Raw genomic sequence first — 25,000 nt, forward strand, 5'->3', positions numbered from 1 at the left:
GGAGACAAATATCCATTAAGTCCTTGCTGGAGCTGAACTGTTGGAGTTTCTTTATGTGCCTGCATTGAGATGATGGAGATGATGTTTAGTAAAAATAATTTTTCATTAACAGTCGTTTGACAGAAATGTAATTTACCGGGCACCGGAAAGTGAATGACATTAAAAACAGAGAAGGGACGGGTGAGAGTGACGGGGGGGGGGGGGGGGGGGGGGTGTGAGGGTGAGGGAGGGGGGGAGGGGGGGGGGGGGGTGAGGGTGAGGGAGGGGGGGAGGGGGGGTGATGCAGTTCGCCAAACAATGATTTGCTGACGGTCTCATCTGAAACAATGTGCTGATTTCACTGTACTATCACTCAAGGGAAGCACCTCCTAAATGATGGGTGAAGAAGAGAAAACAGAAGGTGACGAATCGTGTGCTTACTCTATGATTTATTTAAACAAGAGCATCCATTAATCATGTCCGAGTAATGACTTCTGGGCTTTCTTCAGAACATAGCTCCTCCTTTATGAGGTTACATAATAAAACGTTACACCGCATAACCGGGGCCTCGGAAAAGAAGGGTTAACTTACAAACCCAAATTAAGTCCCAAAAGCTAAACTGCTGTCTATGACCATTACTATAACGGTGAAAAATAGATGCCACTGTAACAGTAATGTAACAGTTGAATAATATTTTTTCCAGATTCTATGAGCTATTATGTAACATACAGAGATCAAAAGTAATGATGCAAATAATAATAAAAAATGTTCATTTTTTTTAGATACATACATAATGAAAAATGTAAATAATAACTCTTCTCCAATGCAATGAAGAAGAAGAATGATTCCAAGTTGATATTCATTTATTTCCTTCAGACCACTTAATCCTCTTCACAGGAGTCTGGAGACCATCCCAGGACATTATGGGCACACCAAGCAAGAAGGACATCCTGGCTAGGACAAGAATCCAATGTCGGGTCACACACACACACACACACACACACACACACAGACACAGGCACAGGCGCAGGCGCACACGCACACGCACACACACACACACACACACACGCAGATACACAGGCACACACACACACACACACACACATACAAATGCGCACGCAAACGCAGAAACATATGCACATGCCTGACACAGATCCACATAGTCACACACATACAGAGATACAAACACACACACACACAAACACACACTCACCCATAAAACGACACGAAATGACATGATCGTTTTGCAAAAAGGAACCTCTTCTTATCAACGAATGAACTAAAATAATGAATATTTTAGTTCAGCTATTGTGTCAATAATAATAACAAAAAAACATTTTATTGAATTATAAAATCCCTGCAAAAGAACTGCCTCGTGCATGTATAATTTCCTCTCTATAACCTGCTATTTCTCAGGAAAAAAAATGGTTGCGTTGGAAACGTCATTATGGCTTCATCACGTCAATAAAGGCACCTGGGCATTGCGCTCGAGCAATTTATTAGCCAGCTGCATCAGCGTCACGCACTCAAAATGAGATTTGGCATCCCATATGCTAAGAGCGCTAGCTTCCTGGATAGATGAAGCAAATAAGTGTGTGAATGTGTTTGATAAGCGCATTAAGTTGACACAGTGAGTTACAGTATCTCCGTGATGGGAAGAGATTTCGCCCATGGCACCGAAAATAGAATAACATGGTTTAATGTATTTGCAAAAAATCTCTTTGAGATAAATTATGGGGTGACAGGTAATTTGCCAGTAGACCAAAGAACATCAAACCATTTCAGACAAGCTCCTTCGTGCTCTCTCTCTCTCTCTCTCTCTCTCTCTCTCTCTCTCTCTCTCTCTCTCTCTCTCTCTCTCTCTCTCTCTCTCTCTCTCTCTCTCTCTCTCTCTCTCTCTCTCTCTCTCTCTCTCTCTCTCTCTCTCTCTCTCTCTCTCTCATCCGACACAATAACCACAACAACAACAACAACAATAACTTAGTGCACATGCATTTGTCTCTCTTTTTGCGCTCGTGAAAAGAGAAAAAATCGAGCAGTGATGCTGTTGTACACGACATGTTAGAGCTGAGCAAATATTTCGCATGAGTTCCAGTTGGTTTGCGCCGATCCAGAACATATATCCTCGCGGCCCCTACTCTCTTGGGAAACCCTGTTTCCTCAGACGAGCTTAGAGCAACGGAGAAAGTAATGACTTGTACTATTCTGTGCGTAGGCCTAATAATAAAAGCTGCATCGGTGGGAATTGGGCCATACGTGTCAGGCTCTGCTCTCCAGAGTAGCAATACCTCAGAGATTTCCCTCCTCTTTTTTCTACCGGGGAAGGATAAATTGATGATACAGTGGGGAAGACAAATGAAATTAATCTTCCCCCAACCTGACAGGAATCGGGTTTAGCGCTCACGCACGCACTCCAGCACGCACGGACACACACACACATACACACACAGAAAAACACTCAAAATATCCACACACACACACGCACACACGCACGGCGACAGAATCAACGGCTCTCCCACAGACCTGCAGACAAACACACAACCCGACAGACGCGCACCATAAAAATGCTCAATATCTGTCTCGATGGCAAAACAAGACAAATAGATTGAAGTCGTAACAACAATAGCGGTGCCCAGACTAAAGAGAGCAGTGGGCAGGGGCCCCAGAAGGTAACAGAGACGTTGATAACTTTTCATCTGATAAAAAAACAACAACATGTTGACGTGGATTTATCGGTGGCTAAATTCCCCCAACGGCGGCGGCGGCGGCGGCAGCGCAAGCCGCAGCGGCATCAGCGGCTGAATCTGGCCCGGCGCGGGGTGCTAATTAAAGGCAACCATCGATGTCAGAGGTGGCTCTCTATGGAGCCGTGGCCCCGTCACGATAAGCTTTGGACTGCTGCTATTGATCTCCGTGTCACCCAGGGGCCACGAGGGGAGGAGGAGGAGGAGGAGGAGAAGAGGGAGGGAGGGGAGGGGAGGCGAGGCGATCTACCTGAGTATCCAGGGAGACAGACACACTCGAAGCCCCCCGGCTTGTTGATACAGATGCCCTCGTGCAGGCAAGGTGAAGCCACACACTCGTCCACGTCCAGGTCACACAGCGTGCCGAAGTAGCCTCGGGGACACACACAGTCAAACCTATCCGGGGGAGAGAGAGAGAGAGAGAGGGAGGGAGGTTGGTTTTAACGTTTATATACTTAAATAAATGTCTGCATTTACATTATCTTCACCCAACAGGACCCTAAAGCAAGAGAGAGATTTGTATTTAATTTTTTTTGAATCAAGCAAATTGTTTTTATTAACATATTCTTGTTCCGACAAGAACCTACAGGGAGAGCAATTTGTTTGTATTTATTTTACAATTAAAACCCAATTGTTTTAATTAACCATATCTTGATCCACCATGAATGATAGAGAGAGAGCGAGAGCGAGAGCGAGAGAGAGAGAGAGAGAGAGAGAGAGAGAGAGAGAGAGAGTCTTTCAACAGTCCAACTAGAAGCGGTGCAATGCCTGTAAAAACAGAGCGGAGAGAGGTGTGGAATGAGATATGTTTTCAAGGCACGGTGCAAAGTGACAATTGCAGAGGTGTCGTCGTCATCCCCTTGAATTGTACATCTCACTTAAGGGGGGCCGACATGAATTATGAGACATAGACGTGTAAACAGGGAGCCTTCTGACGTGCTTGACATCAAATGAATTGTCTACGCTGCCTACTGGATCTCTATCACACTAAAGCAGCTTGTAAAAGCCTCCTGGGGATCAAATCTAGCCCTTCTTTTACAATTTGGACCCGTTCGTTTTCTCAACACGACTTGCTTTTATAGTAATGAAATTGATCTGATGCAATCTTTACTATCATCGACTCTGAGAGGAACACTCCTGTACAATTTGGTCCATGAGTTCATTTCGACGGTACAAGTTTTTGTAGCTTGTACCGTCTAGGTTACAGTCTCCCTAGTCTACCCCTCCAACCCCACAAAAGAGCAGGGAAACGTCCCATAAATGATCAAGCAGGAAACCTTTTGCATTCCACATACAGCCCCTACCAACGTCTATATCTCCTGTCCGCCACAACACAACACCTGCAAAAAGCAGGTGTGGAAAGTTTATGATCAAATAAATGAAATGATTGCTGTATTTGTTTGTTTCTTCGTTTTATGTATCTGATCATTTAAGCAGGCATTCATCATTCATTAATCAACGAAAATCTATTGATTGATAAATTAATTCATCATATAACACAGATCATTTGAAAGGATGTGTGCTACGCCTCGATTGCTTTTGCGATAACCTTTATCAATTTTAATATAAGAGCAAGGGTATTGTCAATTACATTTTGGACCACCGCAAATGTATAGGAAGAGACAATAAATATTTGAGTCAATCAGCTAACTCTGGAATCAAGCATTTTGTTGTGCAAACAAATTTTGTTATATTTAATTTTTTAGTTTTTATTTTGCCCTACAGCAATAAGTTAGGCCACATTCGCCAGCTGCTGCTTGCGAAATTGTTGTTAGAAATATTTTATTACATAATTTAATCACACTAACTTGGTGATCGCACTGTATCACAGAAAACACTTTCGTTATCCTCATTCAAAAGCTGTGTATTGATTTCTCTGATAGTTGTTATTTGACGTTTTATTCATTTCATTTTTTAATAAAAGCATTATGAATTATTATATAATTCAAACGGATGAAATCAAAGTTTTTCTGGCATACAAAAAAGAAAATCAAAACAACACAAGAAACATATGAAAAAAGCTACTTCACAGTGTTCGAATCACGCAATTTAATCAAAAAAAAACAAATTGACCTAAAATACTGGTGCGGATCCTAGCCACGACTTTTAATCCTCATCGCGTGGCATGGCATGCATAGCCATCCCGCTAGGCTAGCCTCCCCTGGAACCAGGCTTACCGAGGGGAAGGGGATCAGCCTCCGCGCGGTTCTACCCAGGGCTCAGTTGCACGCCGCGGCAGTGGTGGCCCGTGGCTCACCGCGACAGGGAAGGCTAACGCTGGGGAGGTGCAGGGAGACTAGGTAGTCAGGAGAGAGGGGAGAGGGGGGGGGGGGGGGTTCAAACACACCTGATGTGAACTCCAAGGACCCTACAACGAGAGGAGCGCTCCGAGAAGGTTTCGGGGTCGCATGGGAGCGGAGTCATGACGGGAGACAAACTGGAGACGAAACCATTTAGGACTTAAATTGGCCCTGGGAGTTCCCTACCCATCTGTCCGGCTAAGCCAAGGGGGCCCCCGGGCCCCCATTAAGCACAGCAGAGAGAGGCTCCACTGGAGTGCGCCCAATCTAGATACATGATGTGTTCCTGCTGCTCTCGCACGCTCTCTCTCTCTCTCTCTCTCTCCCTCTCCTCTCTCCCTCTCTCGGTCTCCCTATCCCTCCTCCTCCTGTCTTTGGTTATCGCAGCTTATATGTGTCAGGAATAAATAGAGGCTTGTTGTATTATCTGGAACACACGCACCAGAAGAGCGTCACCACTCTTGGGAGGGGGGGGGGGTGCCTGTCCCTCAAAGTGTTTGCCTTTTGATTCCAGCCACAGCAACGCCTTCGTTTTACAGTTGGGCCTAATGACGGGTAGTAGTGTCGTTTGTAGATACCGTTGTATTTATCTCTCTCTTTCTCTGTGTAGACTACACACACACACAAACACACACATACAGACACACACACACCCACACCCAGACACACACACATCCCACATCTATATATATATATATATATATATATATATATAAATATATATATATATATATATATATATATATATATATATATATATATATATATATATATATATATATATATATATATATATGTGTGTGTGTGTATTGCACGGTGCATTGTAATGTATTGTATTGTACGCATTCCATTTTATAGATCTATATACATACCAAAATACATGGAGACGTCAACTCGTCAACTTCTTAATAACTGTGTTCACACCAACCTGTTGACGAGGTTTCGGCAGACGCCAGCGTTATGGCAGGGGTTCGACGCGCACTCATTGACGTCTTGCTCACAGCGAAGGCCCGAGAAGCCGCTCGTACAGTCACAGCTGAGGGAGGAGAATGGGGGAATCGTTACCATTGACGTTTCCTCCCGCATGCAAAATGAAAAATCCATTAGCTTCCTATTGGCACAGGAACAGAGAGGGGAAAAGATAAAAAAACAGATCAATAGGAATTGAATGACATTAATTACACATCAGATTTGTATTGATCTCACCTGGAGGGAAGCGGGCCAGATTCTAATTGTTTGAATAAACCCCACGCTATAATAGGGAGTCTGCAGCATTACGAGACTAATTAAGTTCCCTTTTTAAAGACTGTTCATAATTTGACCTTAATATCACACCAAGGCAGTGTTATAGAGTGCACAGATAATTCAACATCCCCGCATAAAACATGGGCACATGAAGGTATTAACCTATGTATAATACGCACAAAAGAATTACGAACAGTTTATTTTATATAATTCACTCATTTAGCAGGTGCTTTTAATCCAAAGTGATTAACAGTGGATTTGGATACATGCCATTAAGGAGTGGTTAGAGGTTAGTGGGGCTAGCAACTAATTCATAACTTTTGAATAGCGAACATGTAAAACAGGGCCCAGGTGATTATGTGGTGTTGTGACTCCACAGAGCGAGCAGGGTCGGTGATCGGTGGCGTGGCGCCGTGACCTGTAGCCGTTGACCCCGTCCACACAGCGGGCCTGGTTCCGGCACGGCGCGGCCCGGCACTCGTCTGTGTCCGTCTCACACCGGAGCCCCTCGTACCCTGGGTGGCAAAACACGAATGGAGACGGTTACGGATCAGTGACCCCCAAACCCCCCCCCCCCCCGCACTCCGAACGCCATCGCCACGCCTACCGCGGCCGGAGAACGCCCGAGAGCCAGCCGCCGTGATAACAGCGAACCCCGGGAGAACGGGGGGGTTTAATGGAACCAGCCAGACCCCCGTGGCACATCTCATCCCCCCCGCCCTCCTCTCTGCCCCCCCCCCCCCCCCCACCCCCCCACCCCCCCACCACGCTCTCAGCACTCAACTGTTTTCCCTCCGAGAGGATGGAAGTCTAATAATACTTTACTGCCACACAGATTCGTCTGGTGCACGGCTGGAAGAGGGCTGGGGAGGGTGTGTGTGTGTGTGTGTGTGTGTGTGTGTGTGTGTGTGTGTGTGTGTGTGTGCGCGCGCGTGTGTGTGTATGCGTGTGTGTGTGTGCGTACGTGTGAGTGCATATCTGTGTGTGAGTGTGTGAGTATGCGTGTGTGTGCATGTCTGCGTCTGAGTGTGCACGCCTGCCTGTGTGTGTGTGTGTGTGTGTGTGTGTGTGTGTGTGTGTGTGTGTGTGTGTGTGTGTGTGTGTGTGTGTGTGTGTGTGTGCGTGCCTGTGTACGCGAGCGTGTGCACGTGCACGTGCGCCCAAGAGGTGACAGGAGGAGGGGGGGGGGTATGTGTTTAAGTGAGGGGGGAGTGGTGAGGGGCATCTTGTTAAGTTAGGGTAAGAAGGAGCAGCTTAGCCGGAGAGCTTCTTTGCCCTTGTTCGTTAGAGGGAGGTTAGGGGCGGCGGGATGGCTAAGTAGATCAGCGCGGGCGCTTTGGGTTGCAGGCAGCCTGGGAGCGTGTCATGTGGAGGCTGCCGCTGCCGGGTTTGTTTCCCCTCTGGTGGTGGATCGCTGTGCGGATGACTAGCCTTTTACGGCCTGATCCATAAGCTGCTCTCGCTCACTGCCTGGCGGGCAGACGGTGAGCCCAATGAATGTGACGCATCAATGTCACTGGGAAGTCGTGTCGGTGGGGGAAAGAGCGAAAAATCCCAAGTGAATGTTTGTCAACTTGTCTTATCGGGGTGTTTTGAATTAACGCCGCCGTTCTCGACAAACGCAATCCTTCGAATTTGTCAGGATGTTTCAGAGCAATTTCAAGGTAAGCTACTACTGTTGAACCGTACTTACAAATTGTTTTTGTTACAAGCGGACCAAGTATTCCACGTAACCAAAAACACATTTAAAGGATTTGGCAGGGTTGTTAAGAGACCACGGGATAATTGTTGGCATTGTCGATGAACAAATGGATAACAGCCATGAATTTGGTACCTTGGTTTGTCTAACACAAGTAAGTGCATACAAACTACCATGGCTAGGTCGTTTTCTCAAATAGTTCCCACAAACCAACAAATCGACATGTTTATATTCTGTGTTTACACGGCACTGCGTATATTCAGACTTACAGGCCGAGGTGCCCGGTTGGAATTATGTGTGAAGATAGTGGCTGCATTTAAGTATTGAATTCTGAGTGCAGGGCAGCATTTCCATAAGTAGTGAGGGGAGTTGTAAGAGGGGGTGTTTTCAAACTGATTGGAATGTAGCATTCTGTGTTAACCCACACCACTGTGGAAGCTCACAGACTCAGACAGAGATTGAGAGACAACCAGTAAGAATTCTAGAATTGTTTACAATAGTTTTTTCTGGCCAAGTAATTTCATTGGACGAGAGGCATTCAATGAGTGCTAATATAGCGCATAACAGCACTGGGACTATACATGTATCACTCGACTCTACAGGTGTTCCTAATAACCATTAATTAGCCTACATTAACGAGCGACAGCTGGTTACTCATCAGAATTACACATGCCACCAGAGCGACTGTCAGCAGACTATTATTGCACTGGTTGCATAATAAATGGCGACATGCCGATAAATGTACATGATACAAAGTAGCCAGGCTGCGTTGCCATGTAGACCAAGTACACCAAGTAGCAAACTAGTGGGCAGGGAAATGTTTGTGCGTTGCTTGGCAACAGTCCAGTCCCGGTCAAGTTGCGTAACGATTTGTGTTGGCGAGGCCAAATCGATGATAAAGTCAACCAACAAATCCCAACTGTTAACCCTCGCTTATTACCGTTAACTACTGAATAAAGAACTGCAACAGCGATTACACACTGAAAGTTGTGCTGCTATACCGAGAATCAGTGTGGCTGTGATAAATGTAATTAAGCGTCTGTGGTGACTTTGCCGCCATGCATTCAAATCCGCAACGGCGACAGTTAGTGACGCGTTTTCCATCCAGATAGAGCGACGACAGAGCTAAAACAACAGGCCCGCTCTTCATATCCCTACCGTGTGTGGTTTTTTTCCCACCGCCATAATCGCCCGCCGGACAAAGAACCACTGAGACTACTTTGAGATTTATTTTGCTTATGTTTTAAAGATGATCACATATTGCCATCATTAAACAAGATGTCTGCGTACCAACCGGTCCACCCCCTCCTCAAGTGACAGAAAAAAGAGAATGTTATGGACAAAGGCGAGATTATGACTCCGACAAATCTCTCGCCCCGTCTCGTCGCGTCGCGGGAGTGTGGGGGGGGGGGAACACAGGCGGGCGGTTCCCAGGCGCAACGGAGGACGCCGCGGAGAGCGCGCGGTGAGATATGGTGCGGCGCCGTCTCTGCCCGGGCCGAGCTGTCACTCACGGAAACTGCGGGCGCCCCTCCGGGACGACTTTGAACGCGGCGGTGGCGTAATGCATCTTCTGCCACTAAGCAGTGACTTGAGGCTGCCGCGTGACGGAGTACAGAGGGAGGGATACCCAGGGCGCACGCACCCGCACGCCCACTCCATCATCCGGGGGAGGCCGTGTGATCACTGCTCCTGACGCGCAGTCTCTCCCGGGGAACGGAGCAGGAGGAGCAGTGATGGTGGTGGAGGTGGTGGTGGTGGTGGTGGTGGTGGTGGTGGTGGTGGTGGTGGTGGAGGTGGTGGAGATGGTGGTGGTGGAGGTGGTGGTGGTGGTGGAGGTGGTGGTGGTGGTGGAGGTGGTGGTGGTGGTGGTGGTGGTGGTGGAGGTGGTGGTGGAGGTGGTAGTGGTGGTGATGGTGGTGGAGGTGGTGGTGAAGGTGGTGGGGTTGGAGTTGGTGGGGGTGGAGGTCGTGGTGGATTTGGTGGAGGTGGTGGGGGTGGAGGTCGTGGTGGATTTGGTGGAGGTGGTGGTGGTGGTTGGGGTGGGTGGAGTTGGTGGGGGTGGAGGTGGTGGTGCTGGAGTTGATGGAGGTGTTCGCGGTTGTGATAGGGCCAATCCCTGTTGGTGAGTTCTGAGCTCAATTTGATTGACGTTTCAATCAGAAAAAAACGTGAGCGATTGTCCTTTGTTTTGAGAGTGAGGAGTTGGCTTTTTTTTCGATGGGCGCGTTTGTGTCCCGAGAGCGAGGTCCTCTGTCGTGACAGGGGAAGCTGTCGTTCAACAAACGCACGCAGAAAAAACCCAAACACATTAATGATAACAGACTGCACCATGCAGCAGCACACTATGATGTCACACTTATGGACGCAGTTGTAACCTTTAACCCTGGACGTTTCAACGTTTCCGAAAGCGATGTTCGAAGAAATCAGTTATTCTTGAAAAGACTACCACATAAAAATCACCACCAGCATTCACATGAAAAACCGTCTCAGATGGCGAGAGGAGAAGAAAACACACACACAGCCCGGAGCACCGAGTTGTTACATGTGCGAGACAGCAGGGGAAGGTACTGCGGAGGTGGCGAGGTGAATAAATACCCCGGCATTGAACACACGGCAAAACACCGTTCTGCCGCTGCTTAGCTCTGATTGACGAGCGGCGTGCAACAGCTGCGAGAGAGCGGTGATTTCTGTGTGTCTGTGTGACACGGGCGGCGGTCGCACGTGGGAAGATATCGCACTATTACGTGACAGTAAAAGATACTTGGCTCAGACAGCGCCTGCAGCTGCCCCAACCGCTAGCCACCGCCGGTTTAAAACCTGCGCTTGACTCACCTGCCACAGCTCCTGCCTGGACCTGCGCTGAGCTCTCATTTGTCAGTGTGTGTGTGTGTGTGTGTGTGTGTGTGTGTGTGTGTGTGTGTGTGTGTGTGTGTGTGTGTGTGTGTGTGTGTGTGTGTGTGTGTGTGTGTGTGTGTGTGTGTGTGTGTGTGTGTGTGTGTGTGTGTGCGCGCGCGCGTGCGTGCGTGTGTGTGTGTGTGTGTGTGTGTCTGTGTGTGCGCGTACAGGTGGCACGGTAACAGGTGGAACATCAAATTAAAAAAACTAAACCATCAGACACCTGTTATGTGTCTGGCTACAAGTTGCTGTCTTCACATGTATTTTTATTTTTGTCGTTACAATTGTAAATGTCGCAGAAACGATTTTCTTTCAGTTGTATTCAATTTGTTATATTAGTCATCGGTTATAACTCTGATATGTAAGTATGACACACAGAGCGTGGCTATTTCTGAGTCTGAGTACGTTGCATGATGATGAATGCATGATAATGTACTATCATGCACACATATAATACCCATCTCAGAGCAGCATAGCCCAGGCTCCTGCCAACACGTTGCTTTGACACCTCCAGTAAAGCCATCTCCTCTCTTTCCCTCTCCCGCTGTCAGCGAGACAGAATGAAGATCTATTCGGACACCTCTGTCGTCTTCAGCCTGATCCAGAGTGTCCTAAATGTGCTCCGGACTGTTGCCGCAGCATTGCTAGTATCACCCAGATCCACAGCTCTGCTCTTTCCTTCCACTAACAGCCTCGCCGTGTCCCGGCTCACCTTGACCGAGCGTACATCCTCTATGTCAGGGCTTCCCAAAGCTTCTCCTGCCGTGCACGTCGGGACCCTACCAGCACCGAATGTTTAACGGCGTGAAATAAGCTCTACATTCCAATCACCGTGTCGAGGACGGGGGATCATCCATCTATCCTCCTTCATGATTGCAGCATTCCCCTTTCAGTCTTCAAACATAAAGTGTAACCAAATGAAACACATGAAGCCAAGGCATGTAGGTTTGCATACATTTCAGAAATAATATCTACATCCTCTAATCCACTTCGTTCCTGTTCTCTGTTCTCAAGGAATTCTTGTTAGAGAGAGACCTATATGCCTATAGGAATGGAGACAGGCATATAACAGGACACCTATATATGCCTACTGTAATTATGGAGACAGGCATACAATTGGGCACCTATATGTCACAGCTCCAGTGGGTCCTTCCATCTTTAGGATCCAAAGCACCACAACTTATTATTCTCTATCATACTTAGTCGATTAGCAGACGCTTGGACCAAAAGAGAGTGGTCATCAGGGTAGGTGTGTTGCTCATGTCTGCCAAAATGTAGGCTAGAGACTGTGGAGAGGAATTCCAGGACAAAAAGTCAGCAAAAGCAAATGTTTTTCATTCGGTGTCACCGGAAAAAGGCTTAAGTGTGAGCCTGGGCTGACCCGACGATGTTGACACTAACACGCTGAATGCTTTAGCCGTATATACTACAAGAGAGCTGGCTCGACCAACATCTGTGAAACACCATTTATCTCACACACATCGTTGGTACACGGGCATGCGACTCTCCCGAGGCAAGTAGTCGTAGACCAGAATCGTCCAAAGGCCAGTTCACAACCTCCATTCTGCTTTCGCTGTTAGATTTGCTCAGCCGAAGCGCGTCTGTTCAATGGTCTCCCGGACCAATTCAAGCCTTCATAGAATCAGAGTCCTCGAAAAAGAATTCAGAAAAGGCTTTTCAGCTGTTGCTCTTTTCTCAGTATATCCACATTGATTATATCATCACGAATTACACACTGAATTTTCATTCAGTTAGTTATTCGTGCATACTGATATAAATATACAACATGTATACTATTACTTTGATCATCATGACTACTATTAGTATAGTACAAGTAGTATATTTACCCAATTGCCCCGCTATGGAGGTTTGTATGTCCAAAGTAGTAGCTATAGTAGTAGTAGCAGTACATAGTCTACTGTACTGGTGTGAAGAACCACCAGTGCACCAGGTGCCACCAGAGGTCATTCTGCCGTACATACCCCCCGCCCCTGCGTATGGAGAACCACGTCGGCTGACCCCCACACACACGCCTCTAGCCCCCGCATAACTAGTGTGTGGATATAGACATCACGCATATCCATGTGTTTGACGGCGAGTCGGGAGGTCGTGGGTTCCGAGCCCAGACGTCAGGAGTCGGCCTGCGTCGGCTTCAATGAGCGGGAGAGAGCCAGAACTCCGATTCCGCTCCTGATGGAATTTGTGTTTAAGATTCAGTGTAAGTCGCGGTGGTTAAAGTGTCTGCCTGAGGGTTGCTGCCGGTGAGATTTGAGAGCTGGGAGGAGACAGAGAGCAGGAAAGAGCAGAAGAGACTGCGATTTAAAAAATAAACAAGCCTAGAATTGCCAATGCCCTTTCTGCGCCCTCCTACCCTTTGCTTTATCCGGTGTTGACATGGCGACGGCAATTCTAACAAATTACTCTCGGATTACAGCAATTAGAGACATAAATGACCGACGGCCACTTTAACGCCTTAATATAAATTCTCAATTCTCCTACACTACTCATACATACACATACAACACATTAAACTATCGGATGCACACGGGATATCTTTAATTTACTGTGCAGCCGTTCACTGTGTTTGCTCATCCTCTGTGTATCGACTCATTGTAGAAGTGCCAATGCCGGGACGTATCAGTGATTAAAAACGTATTATTTGTTAATTGGTTTGTTACGCACCATCATCTGTGGCTAATAACGCATGTAACAACGCATGACCGAGTGCATCCCGACGGTGCCATCGCTCTGCGTTCCGGCAAACATGACAAATGGCTTCCTTATCATGAAACGGTTAATTAGATCAGGAGTGGATTAGAAGTAAAAGCAATGGGGAAAGTAAATACATTTACCAAATATCAAAGCACTCAACGAACAGCGCTCGTCTTAAAGTATGATGCCATGCAGGCAAACAGCGGTGACCGTTGATTTGGTAACAGAACGCGGCAGAGCAGATAAACTGCCTAATTATAAAACCGAATTACAATCCCGAGATCTTGTCCAGAAGAACCCGGCTCCATCTGCCTTCTTCCCGAAATAGCCTCGTCAAACAAAGCGGGAACGCCTTACACGGGGAGATGCAGCGCCACTGAAACTCATGTCAAATGACGTGCCGCAGATGCCACTGGTCATACGTGTTGCAGTAAATGATCGCCGTTATTTATTTAGCGCTGTTTATTTTCGGTTGATCACCGCGGGCAACGTTCCGAGAATTATTAATAAAATACATGTTTAGCCTCAAGACTCCCCAACGTCTTTATTAGGATACTTGTACTACTTATACTACTTGTTTTGACTGTTTTACTGCATTTGACATTCGGAAATCCACATTTCGACTCACAGACCCGTAGGGGAACACACAAGACGTGCTTATGACCCCGGGTGTTAAAGATTGCATCTTCGTGGTCGTATTTCTCTAAACGTTTCAGCCAAAATAGTTAAATAACGGTGTGCATAATGCATCATGCTAAGGATATAAATACCCATAAAACGGAAACAAACGAGGTGGTGTCTCACATGTGGGTCACCAGCTGTTTGTTTTCCTACTCTGGCGGTTGTAGGACAATAGCCCCCCCCCTGACCCCTCACCAGGAGGGGGTCAGGGGGTTTTTATACGCTGCCTATCGCACCAGGCTTACAGCTTAATATTACAGATAGGAAATACTTGATACATAAAGTACAAACTAAACCCTTGTAAATTGTCCAAATCACTTTTTTGGTCCATAATATTAGCTGACATATTTATATTGATATATATCTTTTAACAGAAAAAACAGTTTGAATTCCGTGGTATTATTATTAATCAAACTGAGTGATCATTATTACTATGAATAATCTCAATATCGGTCAAAACATGAACTGATTAACATTATTGGATTAGACAATTACCAAAAAATTTGAATGTTCTCCAAATCCATTTCGAGTCTGGTATAATACTATGCAGTCTTTCTCGCTTAAAGTTTAAATGTGCAGGCAGACACACGCAAAACCGAGAACATTATAAAGTTGACAGATGACGTAAATAATGTCCGTGGTAATGTTTGCTCCGCGTCGGCCAAGTTCACATGCGAGTGGGCGGACTTTCATTTGGCAGGGATGCGTTGCCAGATTTGGAAGACTTTACCGACAAACTCCAAATGAATGAGGTTATACCATTCAAAGGCGTTACTCGTCAACAGTGAACCAACTGTGAAAACACTGCAGCGGGTTAGTAAAAACTAAAACCAAAACGCAAAGGAAAGAAATTCCCTCTGGGCTGTGGGGGAATAAAAGCAAGGTTTTGTAAAACAATGTATGCTAAACAGTGAGCTGTTAAAAACAAGCTAAAGAACACGGCGGCGTTCAGCGGTGGTGGACAGAGGTAAGGCCGCGCTGTAATGACTCTGTTTGTCGAGCCCCGGCGACGAATCCAGCTCCGATCCGCCGTGCATAATAATCGCACGGTGAGTCACAACACTTGTGTGAAGAGAAGCCGTGCCGGCCCACGCTCGGCTCTCCACTCTAATGCATGCAGCAGGCGTCTGCTGTGCCATTCCTCGCCGTCTCTCCCTCTATCTCCCTCTCTCGCGGAAAAAACCTCCGTAGCTCACCCTCTATTTATATCAGCTCGGCGGCGTCTCATCTCCGCGCAGATAGCAGCATTAGCTAAAAGCAGAACGCTGTGGTGTGTTTACTCGATTAATAATGGGAAGCCTGCGATGTGTCTTAACATGCTAAGATGCAAAGTAGCCACTTTTTTTTCTTTATTGAGCTATAAAGTGATCAATGTGGGAGACAGGGATGAGTAAACAATCTTCCTCTTGGCTTGTTGACTACACTGAGACTACGTTCTGCCTTTGAAATGGAGAATTGTGGGGGCGTGACACTTTTTCACAAACTATTGGCTTCGATTTTAATGTATGAAAGGATGTGTGTGTGTGTGTGTGTGTTGTGTATGTGTGTGTGCATGAGTGTGTGCACATGTGTATGTGTGTTTGTGTGTATGTGTGTTGGCGTGTGTGTGTATGAGCATGTGCACATGTGTGTGTGCATGTGTGTCTGTCAGTGTCTGATTTTGTGTGTGTGCGTGTATGTGTGTGTGTGCGTGTCTGTGTGTGAGTGAGTGTGTGCACGCATATACGCGTGTGTGTGCATGTGTGTGCGTGTTGCATGAGCGTGTGCGTGTGTGTGTGCATGTTTGTGTGTATGTCAGTGTGTGATTCTGTGTGTGTGTGTGTGTGTGTGTGTGTGTGTGTGTGTGTGTGTGTGTGTGTGTGTGTGTGTGTGTGTGTGTGTGTGTGTGTGTGTGTGTGTGTGTGTGTGTGTGAGTGAGCGTGTGCCCGCACATACCAGTATGTGTGAGGTACGTGTGCGTGTGTGTGTGTGAGTGCAGGCTCATCAGTATGCATACGCACGTTCCCAGGAGCAGGTGTGCGAGAGCGAGGGAGAAATTGAGTAGTCAGACGGTCAAAGTGTCTGCTCTCTTCCTAAAACCTCTCCTGTTCCTGCTGTGGCTCACCTCTCAAACGAGAGAAAAGCACACAAAGCCTCGACAAAACCATGAAAAGGAAGGTAACCAGCATCGCTCCTCAGGTCACAGTGCCACACAAAAACTACGAACAAACAACGCAAACAAGCCCCGAGGGTTACAGGTCAACTCTACCTGAGTGCCGCGGCGCGCTCTGCCCGGGAGCGCCGCGGTTAGCTCGTTACCTAGCACATTATCCCTGTTAAACGGCCCTGCCATGTGGATGGCAGGGCCATCAGGCGGTGTGGATACACCGCCTGGTGTAACCGGTGTGTTCGCCCCGGGCGCGGCGGCCCGGCGTAGAGCGAGAGCAGGATTAGGTGGTTAGCGGCTCTTTGTACAGACGAACCTGGGAGGCGCAGACCCGAGGAGCTACTGCTAATTACCACGGGTTAGCGTAACGCCGGGGCCTGTATGACATGTTGGGATGAGGCTTGGCAAACACGGTCTGCGAACGGAGGGGAGGATTATCGGAGGTTTTGTGTTTGTTACGACCATAGTTCCAATTTAAGTGGATATCGAGTGGTATTTTATTGAGCTGGTTAGACTGTTGAGTTGCTGATATATACACTGCACATTTTTGGATTCCCAGACCAAAGCATAAATTAGGGCTTTTGAAGTTTATTTTTTTTCATTTTTGTTTATCCAATTTACAAGCAATTCATTAGTGTGAAGCTACGGCGCGTTTTTTTTCCGTTAAATCAACTTTATTAAGGCAAAAGACTTAAATGAGAGCTGCGTTCGCACGCATTATAATTAGCATAACGAACGGTGAAAGGGCTCAAAGGGAATGTGGCGTTGGTTTGTCAGGTTGTAGGAAAAAGTTTTAGTTATGAATCAAACTGTAGTTCAGAAAGGGATTTTGCTTGTACGGCGAACAGATCTTGCAATGTTGCATTTGCATAATTAAGGCAAACTGTGAACGCACCACACATCAGCAATACCTTTTTATGGGGTTCATCAGCCCACTTTTGTTGCTCAACTTTCTTATCAAGAGAATTGTTTGATCTCACAGAATTCACGATTCATTTTCATCACATTTTGAGACTTTTCTTTTCAGTTCTACACGGAACAGTAAACCTGTGTTTTGTTTTTCTTTTATAAAGAACTGTAACGCAAAAAAAGAAGATTGTGATTGAAAACGATGGCAAGGAATCATCTAACAATATCCCTACAAAATGAATCCACTCCTGATGTCAGTAAGAGAATGTGAGCAGATGCCTCAGACAGAGATAAGACCAAATTAATTAAATAGACCACATAAAGTCATCTACAAACACGTAGCATTCTCCTGAGAGGCTGAGTGTAACTGTAAAAATAAACCCAATTATACAAAACAAACATTACATGTAGCGCTAATTCCCCAGTTCAAACCCCCTACAGGAAATACAGCAAAACCCTACAACAAAATGCTTTAAATAGCCTGCATTCATTTTAAATTATTCTGGCATCATGTTAATATAATTCACATTTTGTACTTCATTTAAATAATGTGGTTTTAAATGAAGGAGTTAGGAAAAAAACTAAGAATTTTGGCAAAAGTCGGATGCAAGTATGGTGCATATATACCGACACGTATATGCTGTGCATATGTAACACACCTTTATACAAGTACTGTATATCGTGTGTATACTGTATACAGGCCTAATCGAGTATGCTGTGTATATAAAAAGCATTCCTTGAACATGTACTATATATAGTCTATATCTTATAATAATAATTATATTAATAAAAATACAAATAATGATAACATAGTTAATCATCATAGTCATTATAATTAATTGCGTTGACATTGTGCTATTCAAGGCCCTCACAACGCTTCACACAGTGAGTGTGCGTGTGTGCGTGCAAGTGAGTGTGTCTGCGCACCAGTAAGTGTGCGTGTTCGTGCCAGTGCGTGTGCGTGTTCGTGCCAGTGAGTTGGTGTGTGCTCACCAGCGAGTGTGTGTGTGCGCGGCAGTGAATGTGTGTGTTCGTGCCAGTGAGTGTGCGCGCCAGTCAGTGTGTGTGTGCGATCCAGTGTGTGTGCGTGTGCGTGCCAGTGTGCGTGTGTGTGCGCGCCGGTGTGTGTGTGTGTGTGTGTGTGTGTGTGTGTGCCCATCCCCCGCTCCACTCCAGTGTCCGGCTGAACTTGTGCTGCTAAAGTGGGCTAGGGTGCAGCTGTAGCGGCGGAGCACGGGCAGGGTGGTGGGGGGGGCGGGGAGCTCACCAGCTGGACACCTGCAGGAGGCGCCTCCGTCGGGGAGCGGCAGGCAGGCGGAGCCGTGCAGGCAGGGGCTGTGGGCGGGGTCGCAGGGGTCGTGGGGGTCGCCGCAGCGGGGCCCGGTGAAGAAGGGGCCGCAGGTGCAGAGGAAGTCCCCCGGCGCGGGCGCCTGCCGGCACGAGGCTCCGTTGAGGCAGGGCCCCGATTCACACTCGTCCACGTCCAGCGCGCAGCCCGGGCCGGCCCAGCCCCGCCTGCACTCACACCTACAGAGGGGGGGGGACACACACACACACACACACACACACACACACACACACACATGCATCGTAGCCATGCACACACACACAAACATGCACGTGTAGGCATCGCAACCACGCACACCACACACGCACCGTGCATCGCAAACAGACCCACACACACACGCACGCACGCACACACACACACACACACACACACACACACACACACACACACACACACACACACACACACACACACACACACACACACACACACACACACACACACACACACACACACACACACACACACACACACACATGCATCGTAGCCATGCACACACACACAAACATGCACGTGTAGGCATCGCAACCACGCACACCACACACGCACCGTGCATCGCAAACAGACCCACACACACACACACGCACGCGCGCACACATCGCAACCAAACACACACATGGCGCAACCAAACACACACATGGCGCAACCACATGCGCACAAAACGCAACCACATGCACACAAATACCAACCGCAACCATGCACACTCCACCACACATACACACACACACACACACACACACGTATACACACACACATTGCAGCCACGCACGTACGCACACATTGCAACCACAAACCAACACGTAACGCAACCAGGCACATACACCCACAGACACACAGACACACACACCCCGACAACACACACACACACACACACACACAGAGCAACCACAGTAGAAGACAAAGACAAGCAGTGGAGGAAGAGGTTACAGCGATGGTAGGTGTACGCATAGACGGAATCGCTTAGTATTATTAAGTCGCCTTAACCGATGCTGGGATCAAAAGCGACTCCTGTTTTTGTTTTTAATTCACCTCCCTCTGCCGGATCGAGCAGGTAGGGGTGAGCCGTCCCGTACAAGAAGGACGCCAGGTAGACTGTGGATATTAGCGTTCAGACCCAGTACCCCCTTTGGCTGCGAGTCAAACCCCCTAACCACCGGGCTAATCCGCCCCTCTCCAAACACAGTGATTAAAAAACTCAGTACGATTAATCACAGTTTGCCGTTCCCCCCCCCCCCCCCCCCACACACACACACCCTAATCAGGGGGCTGGCCCGACGTTTGGTGCGTTTAAGCACAGCTTCAGCCGTCGGCGAAGGCTTGGGGTCGGCGGGATTACTAATGGCGCCGTACCGCTGACTACCCCCTAATGTGACTCAGCACCGAGAGGTGACGATAGCGCCGTGACGTCTCTGTCTCCGGATCTCTCATCAGCGCTCTGTCACTGGAAGCTGAACATTCCCCTCGGAGCCGGTCAGTAAGGGAACGGCGCCAGCGGCGGATGGCTCGACCGCGGTGAGCTCGCCCTGCCCCGCAACTTTTTTTCCACCCGACGCCGTTTCTATCCCCGTCCCCTGTGAGGGGGGGGGGGGCGGCGAGGGGAGGGGAGGGGTGGAAGGGGAGGAAGGGAGGGTGGAGGAGGAAGGGAGGGGGGGGGGCATTAGCTGAAGCAGTCACACCAGACGTCGCCCCCCCCCTCCTCCATAAAGTCACGGTTCCCCTGGAACCTTTTCATGCTGTGAGCCGTTGATTGACTCATTTGTTTTACCTGCCATCTGCAATTCATTATCGCCGCAGCCGGCGGAAGGACCTATTGCCGTCTCCCAAATACCCCCCCCCCCCCCCCCCACCCCCACCTTTTTTCTTCTGCATTTTCTCGCGTACATCGAGCGAGCGATGCGGGACGGCCGAGGGCACGGAGCGCCTACCTGTAGCCGCCGAGCAGGTCCACGCAGGTGGCGTCGTTGGCGCACGGCTGCGACGCGCACTCGTCGATCTCGCGCTGGCAGTGGGGGCCCTCCCAGCCCGCGCGGCATTCGCACGCGTAGCCCTGCGGGAGGAAGAGAGGGCCGTCGGCAGCACATAAGGCATCAGGGTCGGATCAGAAGAGACGTACGATTGAGGTGCCGTGCTCAGGAACGAATAGGCCCGAGATCAAACCCCAGGACCAAGGCCGCACCTCCAGGCTGCAGGACAGCTTTATGCCCAGGGCCATCGCAGAACTGAACAGCCATGCCCAGCCACTCACCCCCCCAACCCCACTAGCTTACACAGCTGCAATTTAAATCAACTCTAAATACATGGGACTCAATGTTGCCTTGACAATGTTTTCTTAAATGTGTCTTTTATTCTGTATTTAATACTATGTATTGTGTGAGCATTGTTCTAAATTTTGTTGCACGCATCTATTGCACAATGACAGTGAAAAGTTTATTCCTGTCTATTCTTTTAGTTGAGAGCAGTGCAACAACCGTGCCGTTGCAGTATGGCGGCTTGACTGTTGTACTGGGGTTCAATCAAATGAAAAACCAGATCAAACACTAATGTTCATCGTTATATAGCACCGTTAACTCTCGTCAACAGCCGCCTTTGCATGTCATAATATCCTTGTTTGCTAGCGTCTTAATGTATGCTCTTCTATATCGCACCCTTAACTCTCGTCAGCACTCGCCTTTGCATGTTATAATATCCTTGTTTGCTAGCGATTTAATGTATGACCTTTTATCGTATCCATATTTTTATCTGGAGAGCACTTGGTGTGTAAGGCTTCTCATGAATAACCTTTATTATAATGATTTTATACAGTTGTGATTATATACTCGACTATGACTACGACAACTCAAATGTGCTTTACGTGAAACAAACACATACTTGCTGGTAGAATTACAATGTCGTTGCTCAGAACGGCCCTGTGTTTTACCGTCGCACTTCATAAATAAACTCTTGAATCTATAGCTTGATGCTCTTTGATGCAGCAGAGATGTGTTGCGTGTGCAGAGCTGGAGAGGAATCCTCCACTGGCTCTTCTCAGGTTAGACACGCACACTTCATCATCATCGAAAGCCGGATTACTTAACACAACTATTAAGCGGTACTTCAACCGACAACCCCGGATGAACTTCTGTGACTTAAGGGCTAAACCCATTTATCTTTGACACTGTTGAAATGTAATCAGTGTTGAAATGGTCATGTGCTTGATTGAATTTGGCAGGAAGAAATAAACGAAAAAGAGTTACGACTTTTCTTGAACTCAAACCACCTCCCACTCAAAGAGATTTCCACAGTGGGAATCTCTTTAAAGTGTGAGAAGAATCAGCCTTGGCTTCAATTTTTCAACCAGTTCCTTTTTTCCCTCCTTCAGTGTAAAAAATGTATCAGAGATCCCTTTCTTTCACCAGAATACCAGAGTATTCTTTCCTCCAATACTTCCATTGCATGTAATTTCCTTTAAGTACACGCAAATATTAGAACAAGTGATGTTCACCAGAGCCATCTCCTGTGTTTAATTAAATCACATATGATATTTAAATTAAAGATGACACGAAACATATAGGGAGACCACCCACTATGCTAATGAAATATTCACGCTCTGCCAAATCTTTAAAGGAATTTCTAATCCAGCGCGCTGACAATTTACCCCTATGGTTTACCGCCCGGATCTCTATTACAATAACTCATCCAGGCATAGACGCTGATTATGCGGTTGTGTGTGTTTTTCACACTCTTTTTTTTTTGCGGAGCTAGTTTTTCTGCGTTTGCATCGAAAAAGGAACAGGGGGCGAAGTGAGGGGGGGGATGGGGGGGGGGGGTTACGGTTAAGGCGCGGCATCAGCGGTATAAAAAAAAAATCCTAATTGCCGACAGCATTTCTATCCTGAACTCTAATGGAAAGCGATGATGGGACGAGGGCTAATCTGTACTTTACATGCTGGAGGGGGGGAAACATTCAAATTGCATCTGATATAATTTGTACACTGCAGGTTGTGGTAGTGGGGGGGGGGGGGGGGGGTGTTGGGGGGAAAGACACGCCGTCATCACATGATAAATGAGATACCTCCGGGAGACTCCAGTTGCTTACCCTCTGGCACCGGAACATAATCTCATTTTTTGCTGCTAAGTCACCTTCAGGGAGAGCAGTTCTCCAAAATAAGCTAAACCTGCGTGGGACATAATGTTCGTGGAGAAAGGAATAATTGCAGTGTAAACAAGACCGTGTGGTGATTCCGCTTCCATTAAAATTGACATGTAGATAGAGACGCTTTTATGCTCGACCATGCCTTTCGATGAAATATTGGACCGGGCATCATTTGAATATAAATCTGGCCCTCTAAAAATAGGTAAATATTCAGCTTTTAGTCTAGCTTGCTTCTATTGCTGAATACCTAACTTAGTATTTGTAATGCATGCAAAACCCTGCAACAAAAAGTAAATCTCCAAAGCTTGTGCACGATGTGTGATAATTTGCCAGAGTATCAGCATTGATAGGAGTATTGTTATCTGGGAATTATTGTTAATTTTTGTGAGGCACAACCTCTTCTATGGGAAGTCCATAATGAACAATCAGCACCGAAAAACGTTGCTGCATTTAGCTGCAATTAGCCCTGAATTGCTTCATCTTACAAAGAATTAAATGTTTTGTTTTTCAAAACATAAATGCACGTCTGGTTAAGGAGATTAAAAAAAAGCCCTGGTTGGAGACATTTTCATTCCAAATGCACAGCTTGCGAGCAGCAGGAATATCCTAGGCTCCTCCAGTGCAGATGCCACATGTGTAGGGAAAAGGTTTGAAGTCGTGGTTAACATTGCCACGTATCTCTCTGCACAATTTCATCACACACGTGCTCCCTGAAGCCCAATTGTGTAACTGAATATCGCCTTGCCAGTAACTCCACGGTAAATATCAACCGTACAAACCCATTAAATGCTCTTTAGAACCACAGAATATGAATTAGAATGCCGGGATTGTTAGAGTGCCAACCAGTCGGTCTCCATTGAAACTTCTAAAACGTAGAAGAGGTGAACACTAAAAGCCCTGCACACAGAATACGGAAAAATCAATGTTGCACGACATTAACAATAACGACATTGTGTCGGACACTATTCACCTTCTGAAGAATCTCAGGAACATACTTTAATGTTCGTTAAATGTTATACAATGTATAAAGTACATACAAACGTGGGGCAAGATGGTATAAAGGCTAGGGTGCTCTACTCCCTGGCGAAAGGTACGGGGTTCAATGCCCAATATCGGCAACTTAACCTGTAATCATCTTCGAGCGAGATGCCTAACTCCTACCTGCTTCTCAATTCCTCCTATATGAACTCACTCTCAGTCTCATCGGAACAGAAGTAAACAGATAAGACATTATTATATTGATGGTATTATGAATAATGGCTATATTCAGACTCGCAACTCCATAGACAACGCGTGTGTGGGCGGTTATTCCCTGCTCATATTTCCATACACCTCCTGCGTGTTCAGGAGCCTGCGACCGGCCTTTCATTAGCGAATTCATTACTCCCTGTTTGCTTTCATTACCCTGGTGCTGTTTCCTCATTTTTATTTTTTTTCTAAAAATGTTCAGTCACTCAAAATGCCAACAGCCCAGGGGCCAGAGAACGCTAGGGGCCCCGGTTGTGTACTCACCAAGTGGAGGTCCCTGCATAATGAGTTGTTGTTGCAGGGATTGCTTACACAATCATCAACGTCGTTCTCGCATCGCAATCCCACGAAGCCGGGGCTGCACAGGCAGTAAAACCCGTCTGCCGCTGAAAGAGAGAGTGCCCGGGGGTCAGCCCAGAGTCACGCCGTATTTCCCTCGGAAAATTCATCGCCGGCCACCATTAACACCCCTTCCATAAAAGCCGAATGCTGATTCATCTGTTTTTAATAGACATTTGCTTTTTTTTTTTTTGACGTAGACGTATACATTTCCCCGTGAAGCACGCATTGTGAGGGCGCTTTTATTGAAAACACGTTTGCACAAATCCACGTTTAAATTCCACGCTTTCCTTTTTTTTTTTGTAGCCCCGCTCCGTTTAATTTTGCATGGTTTGCATTTTTTTCCTTTACGGTAACAATAACCTCCCACACTCATAACGTCGCCCAGCAGCAGGGGTGAAACACTCAACGTTATATATGGCATCTATAATACAACAAAACCACGTCTTTGTATTGAAATGCCACAAAACTCCTCCCCGCCGCGCCCAGGAGTTGGAACGCGCCCGGAGATCTGCATGCCCCGCCCCCCTGCCCCGTCCTACATCACTAACGCAGTTAAAGAGAGAGAGATGCATCCTCTCCGACTCCATCACGACAGGGGGGTCGTCAGTCATGCGTGT

At 47.2% G+C, this 25,000-nt stretch overlaps 1 protein-coding gene across 1 annotated transcript in view; it reads right to left on the bottom strand.

The window, feature by feature from the left end:
• The window catches only part of eys (eyes shut homolog), a 101,102-nt gene that overhangs the window by 38,273 nt on the left and 37,829 nt on the right, over nucleotides 1-25,000 (bottom strand). Inside the window, exons 21-26 of the mRNA XM_056609869.1 lie at nucleotides 24,306-24,427; nucleotides 20,587-20,708; nucleotides 18,581-18,840; nucleotides 6,687-6,783; nucleotides 5,952-6,059; nucleotides 2,974-3,119 (exon numbers count right to left, since the gene is read on the bottom strand). Coding sequence (XP_056465844.1) covers nucleotides 2,974-3,119; nucleotides 5,952-6,059; nucleotides 6,687-6,783; nucleotides 18,581-18,840; nucleotides 20,587-20,708; nucleotides 24,306-24,427 — 855 coding nt within the window. The remainder of the gene's footprint in view (nucleotides 1-2,973; nucleotides 3,120-5,951; nucleotides 6,060-6,686; nucleotides 6,784-18,580; nucleotides 18,841-20,586; nucleotides 20,709-24,305; nucleotides 24,428-25,000) is intronic.

The sequence above is a fragment of the Gadus chalcogrammus genome, chromosome 15 (assembly GCF_026213295.1).
Source record: "Gadus chalcogrammus isolate NIFS_2021 chromosome 15, NIFS_Gcha_1.0, whole genome shotgun sequence".
NCBI classification, from domain to species: Eukaryota; Metazoa; Chordata; class Actinopteri; order Gadiformes; family Gadidae; genus Gadus; species Gadus chalcogrammus.